Source organism: Rhagoletis zephyria, unplaced genomic scaffold (genome assembly GCF_001687245.7).
Source record: "Rhagoletis zephyria isolate East Lansing unplaced genomic scaffold, Rhagoletis_zephyria_1.1 Rzeph_scaffold_02001, whole genome shotgun sequence".
Classification (NCBI taxonomy): domain Eukaryota; kingdom Metazoa; phylum Arthropoda; class Insecta; order Diptera; family Tephritidae; genus Rhagoletis; species Rhagoletis zephyria.
The window spans coordinates 47,447-53,877 of record NW_016159085.1 but is presented as its reverse complement, the minus strand read 5'-3'; the positions used below and the strand labels follow the sequence as shown (position 1 = coordinate 53,877).

The 6,431-nt window shown below is 38.5% G+C and overlaps 1 protein-coding gene across 1 annotated transcript; it reads right to left on the bottom strand.

Annotated features, from left to right (window-relative positions):
- Positions 1 to 2,197: 2,197 nt before the first annotated feature.
- LOC108365797 (protein flightless-1-like) lies at positions 2,198 to 4,350 on the bottom strand. Its single transcript, XM_017619957.1, has 2 exons — positions 4,345 to 4,350; positions 2,198 to 3,901 (listed from the first exon to the last, which is right to left on the bottom strand). The coding sequence occupies exons 1-2, from the start codon at positions 4,348 to 4,350 to the stop codon at positions 2,198 to 2,200; spliced, it is 1,710 nt and encodes a 569-aa protein (XP_017475446.1).
- Positions 4,351 to 6,431: the final 2,081 nt, after the last annotated feature.

Genomic DNA, 6,431 nt, shown 5'->3' with positions numbered 1-6,431 from the left:
GAAATTGAAAGAGTAAAAATAGAATATGGAAATTGACGATGTAAGGAAATGTGTACGGCCTTATTTATAAAAAATAACGTAGATTTAGACAGTTGTTTAATGTGAGATTTTCATAAAACTTTTGTATTCAAGCAGCTTTTTAAATCTATATATGTACTTAAATTTTTATGAAAGTATTATTTCTCGTCTCTAATTTTCTAAATAAAACTATTTGCAGTCATTAACCAACAAATAAGTTGTCAAAAACAATAACTTAAGCAATGCTGCTATACGAAATAAAATTATTAGTGGCAAATCAAAATTTTGAAAAGTGCCGATTTTCACATTCGATAGTTGGATATGGTAGCGACGAGATGTACGAGCATTTTTTTCTTAAGAGCTGCATACTGATTTAAGAAATTTTTTATAGAAGAAAATTTATTTTCCATTTATTGTGCGTAATTTTATATGAATTTTTTAGTTTTTCTTGAGAGCCTTTACAAATAAAACAAGTAAGAAAGTCTAAGTTCGGGCGGAGCCGAACATTAAATACCCGGCGCAAGTATTAAATATATGTTTTCCACCTTTCCGAAAGCTACCGCTACATGATAAGCCGGGGCAATTCAACAAAGTTGAATTGCTGTGCAACTTCGTCTCTTGGACCGCAGCTATCAATATACCATGCCGACACATGAAGACGGTTATCTCCTCAATCTTGCTCTGTAGCCCGTTGCAGTTAAATTGAAGGAGCTTCATGTGGTTCGGGAGACGTGTCGTGATGTGGGGTTTAAGGGATGTGTGTGTTCTCACCGCCGTTGGCTGTGTGCGCTGCTGCGATGGTTGCCGCCCTGTGGTGGTGGCGGGAGGCGTCATAGTTGAGGCCTGCGGCCGAGCAGCGCAACACGGGCTCTCGAGGTTCCCAATCCAATCTCGCGTGGTAAAGTGGCACCAGCCAAGGCAGGTGTTGCACTTGACTGATGTCACATTACGGAATATCCTGGTCTGACATACCGTGCAGATTGTAGGGGGAACCAGGAGCTGTTGGCGGCGGCGTGTGGGTAGTGGTGCGGTTGTGTGTGTTATGTGGTCTGTCGTGGCGATGGTATGGTCTGTGGTGTTATTATGTTGTTGTGCTGTGGTGACTGTGTGAGGCTGCTCGGATGGACTGAGGTTAGCCGTGAAGGCTGCTCTGTTTGAGCAACAGTGGGCCACGTACGACGTGGTCCACTGTCGATGTGTCCGTAGTCCTGAGCAGACTCTAAGGTGACTCAACCCCTCGCAGGCATTACACTTGACTGAGTTGGAGTTGTGGTGTAGTCGTCTCCGGCATACACAGCAGGTGTAGATTTCTGGCCCTGGGTTTGACTCGATGCCAGCCCTGAGTAGAAGATTACCTAGTGAATGTAGCCCTATGGACGAACAACTTCTGAGATACTTCGCCGACCTAAATGGGGTTAGATCGCCGAAACAACAGCCCTTGGCCGGGTAAAACCCGAGTCATTCCGGTACGTAGAACCGGCTGTCGTGGGAATGCCGAGCATCTCCTCCGGTTGGTGGCATGCGCCTTGATGTTGTCACAAAAAGGTGAGGGACCTACAGTTTTACGCCGACTCCGAACGGCGATTGTAGTTTTATGAGAAGCTGTTTTTTATGGCAAAAATACACTCGGAGGTTTGCCATTGCCTGCCGAGGGGCGACCGCTATTGGAAAAAACTTTTTTGTTCTTTATTTTTTTATGTTTAGTTGAACCGGAATGGTAGCCCACAGTGCTAACCACTANATTGGAAAAAACTTTTTTGTTCTTTATTTTTTATGTTTAGTTGAACCGGAATGGTAGCCCACAGTGCTAACCACTACACCACACTGCTAAATCTTCAAGAAGGTGAATAGCAACAGCCGCCAAAGCCAATGGTTTAGAAATTTATGTTGAAGGTATGGTTACTGACGGTAATTATTTCAGTGGCTGTTTTTTCTGTTGAAAAGAAATACCAGCCAACATCATAAAAAATTAAATGGCAAAGGTTTTTCTCAGATAAAAATACAAATTATTTTTGTCTGAAATTTGTGTCTGTCAGTGAGTGTTTGAATATTTCTCTTAGAATTTTGGTTACTTTAAAAACCTTTGAAAATGTTATTTGTAGTTTTTGTATCTATTCTGGGCTGTTCTTTTTAACTCACTATGAACGCGTATTCTTTCATATCAACCACCTAGTGTATTTTAAATATACTTACTTTGCTCTTCCCGTATGGTTCGGCAGCGCGCTCCTAAATAGTTGCGTAAATTAACGGCATGTATTGCAGCACAAGCCCGCTTGTCCAATGTCGCCTCATTTCCTATCCAAAAATATATTTTCCATGCAAGTTGACCCAACTCATCACAATATGTTTTAAGTACAATATAACAATCGCCTTCATAAAATTTTCCATGAGCTACTTCTTCAATTTTGTTTGGCAAAAAATTTTCAATTTCCCATACAGTTAGTCCTGGACTTTTACCGTCTTCTTTCTCAAAGATCTTCGAATAGTCTAGTTGAGGTTTTTCCAATGATTCATCCCATCGCTTCGGTTTAAGTGATTCTGGTTGCATGTCATCGTTCAGGCAAAGGCTTTCGTCCTTCTCTTTTGCTATATCTTTCATACCCTTTAGTATTTTAGCAGAATCCTGATTGGACTCTGCTCGTGGACCTCGACGTAAACGTATTTTGCGTGCTGTAGAATCTTTAGTACTAGACGCTGCTGGTACTGCAGTGGGCACAGCAGCACCAGCAAGAAGTAACTGAGTTTGTAGGGAAAAGTCTATGTTATAGAACTCAACGCCAGACCCCTTAATTGCCTCAGAGGGCTTGGGCGGCATAATTAGATCTGGATTGTTGCGTAAATCAAGTTGATCTAGTCCTTCAAGAAGGTGAATAGCATCTGGTAAAGTTATAAGCCTATTTGAGCTTAAATTAAGTTTTTTCAAAGCTCCACAACGACATAAGCCTTCTGGTATCATCTCCAAAACGTTATTAGACGCTGAAAATACCTGTAGGGAACACAACTTTCCTATTCCAGACGGAATTCCATTAAAATCCAAGAGATTGTCGTTTAAATAAAAGCAACGAAGTTGTATTAGTTTACATATTGCAGATGGTAATGATGTTAATTGATTGCGAGATAAATTTAGTACTTCCAGTTTTTGCCAGCTGTCAATGTTTGAGCTTAGCTCCGTAATAGCATTTTCACTAAGATTAATACGTTTCAAATTGTGCAAATTGTATACACAATCTGGAATCTTTGGTAACATATTTTTTGATAAATCTAGTTCCGCTAAATTTGATAAGCTATCCAAAGTGGTCGGGAAATTTAATAGATTACGTTGTGTGTTACGCATGTTAAGACTCTCAAGGTTTTGCAGAGATGGTAATTGGCGTAGCTGAAACAATTCCAAAGGGTTATCCGCCAAATTCAGAGTTTGTAAATTCGCTAGCCGACGTGTTTGTGGTGGCAACGTTTCTAAGCGGTTATGAGAGAGGTCAAGAAATAGCAAGTCAGTCAAATGTATGAAAAGTGTGGTTGGAATAGATTCTATCTGGTTGTGGCTGAGATTTAACACCAAAAGACTTTTGGCGCGCTCCAAGCCATCCGGAACTTCTTTAAGCTTATTATGTGACAGGTCCAAAGTAGTTAACTCTTCTAATCGAAACAGCTCCTCTGGTATGCCACTGTTTTTTATTTGATTGTATCTTAAATTTAAGGACCGTAAACACGTTAGTTCCGTCAATTCCCCATAAAGCTTTTCCAACTTGTTATGTTTTAGTGAAAGATGTTCAAGTTTAAACAAATTCCCCAATTCTTCGGGAATTTCACAGAGACGAGTGCTGTCCAAGGTTAACCATTGCACTCGATTCATCTGTTTAATGGCTGTTGGAAAATGGTATTCCTAAAAAGATATTAAATAAGAAATCTTGGTCACTAAGTTATAATTTTGAATATGTATATTAGACTGATTAAAAAAAAATCGACTAATTAGTTAAGCTCAATAAAAATTTTTCTAACACCACTTTGTAACTGTGAAAAAGTACTAATGTGTACAAATGTATAAATCGTGTGATCCCTGCTTCAGTATTGCAAACTAATTTTACTTCGATAATTATTTTTATTTCGATAATTCATAGCCGAGAAAACAAATTCCAAAGTTGAAAACAATTTTTTTCTAAGTAATTTATATGGAAAATAGAAATCCGGGATGCGCGCACTTTTAAACTTAATATTAAGGGTTGCGCTTTTAACAGGCATTTTTTTTATCCCCCGGAGGTATTGAAGAGGGGGCTATTAAAAAAAAAAGTGAGTAGGTTTTTTTGAATCGGTCTAATGCATATGTACATGCATGTTAGTCATCATCACTGAAGTGCAAAAAGTNAAGGGTTGCGCTTTTAACAGGCATTTTTTTTATCCCCCGGAGGTATTGAAGAGGGGGCTATTAAAAAAAAAGTGAGTAGGTTTTTTTGAATCGGTATAATGCATATGTACATGCATGTTAGTCATCATCACTGAAGTGCAAAAAGTCCTAAATATCTAATGGTGATTTTGTCTCTACCAAAAAATTTCGCATTTGATTGCCTCTTTATCTTTTCGTGTTCGATTCTAAAATAAGAGCAAACGGAGAGAAAATTTTGTGTTATTTTTTTTAAATATAACACTTTTGTAAGGCAAAAAAGGCTTACTTATTACGTCGGCACTTATTACGTGGGATTTGGTGGTCCCATATTCTTAATCACGTGCGCAGTTTGCTTAAGGATTGCACTTTTGTTTAAAAGTACGGGAAATGTTCGGTTATTTGTACAATGGTTTTGTGGTAGGGTGGAGGGGCGAGGGTGAGACACCTAAAGCTCCACCCTTTAGAAAAAGGACTGTCCAAACTTTAAGAAAACTCACCCTACCCCCCTCTATACAGACTCCTGGAGACCATTTCCGCGTTGGAAACCTTCGGCCGCGCTTAGAAAAAATAGACCTTATCAGGCCCATCCCGCTACGACAGCCACTCGAAATTAATAATAAATTAGTGCTCGAAAATTTGAAATCTTTCGAAAAGATTAAAGTTAATCCCTTGACTACACGTGTATGTTAAACTTTTTTGATTCGGGTAACACGTTTGGACACAATATCCCAAATTAATTGTACAAATAACCGAATCGTTCCCTAAGATACTTTTATGTTATTTTTATAAGAAATAATTAGGGTATTTTTAAATTATTTGTACAATGATTTTGGGTCGTTGTGTCCAAACGCGTGATTCGAATCTTAAAACTTGAACATACACGTGTGATCAAAGGATTAAACTTAAACTTAAAACAAAGATTTCAAACTTGCAAGCACTGGTTTATTAATAAATTCAGTTAAAAAAATACACTTTTTTGTAAATTACGATGTGGGTTCTGCGCAAAAATACTGTGGACGGCGTAGCCGGAGCTATACGCACAAGCAATGTTGTATTTCTTTGACAATAGAAGAGCGACTTCCGCACTCTTCTCAGGCAACGCAGAGAATTCTACCTAGTAAGAGTTGTAATCCTTAAGCGCGGCCAAAGGCCGCCTACGCATAAAGAACTTCTACCAAAAATATTGTGATCAGCGTATCCGGAGTTGGAATGTGTGGAAAACAGAAAGGAGACATCTACTTAAGCGCGGACGAAGATCGCCTACGCAGAAATATCTTATTCAATGGAAGTCTCCGGAGCCTGGGGTCTTCACCTTTATGCACAAGAAATATATTATATTATTATATACCCTTGGAGGGCCAACTCTTCTCCGGCAACACGGAAAACCTTCATCAGTGCCTTCATCCACTCAAAACAAATGAAAACGCAAGTAAAAATTGTAACCCTAGTGACCCATAGGAGCCCCAGGCAGTCTGGGGCTGCATTTTTGTATTGGGTGGTATACGCAACCCAATTCCAATAGGATGAAATGCTTCAAAATTGATTTTTTTATTGGCATTTCAGAGAGAATGTTAATAGTTACGGCGGCTCGATCACGATAACCGGGGCGACAAACTCAGAATAAGGACGTCGATAGAGGGTTTTGAAGCAAGTATTACGGTAAATTTTTTTTTTATGGGAAAGGAAAACTACGGGAGTTACCAAGGGTCAAAGCTCAAATTCATACTCTTTTCTAAATCCAAAAATCTCGAAAACGAAAGCACGGATCATAAAATTGTTTATGTCATTCAATAGGAAAAATGAATGGCTTTAATACGATATACAAATGTTACATGCATCTTATAAATGTTTAGCAATCATTCAATTTAACTGAAAAAAGTTAAAAAAAATTTTAAACATCCACATAATTTTTTAAAAGTTGCTTTCTTTAATATATGTAAAAATTGTATAATTCAATAGTATATAAAACAAAGCTTTCATTTATACAACATGATGTCTTCAGTCCGTGCTATACAATGTTACACCGGCTACG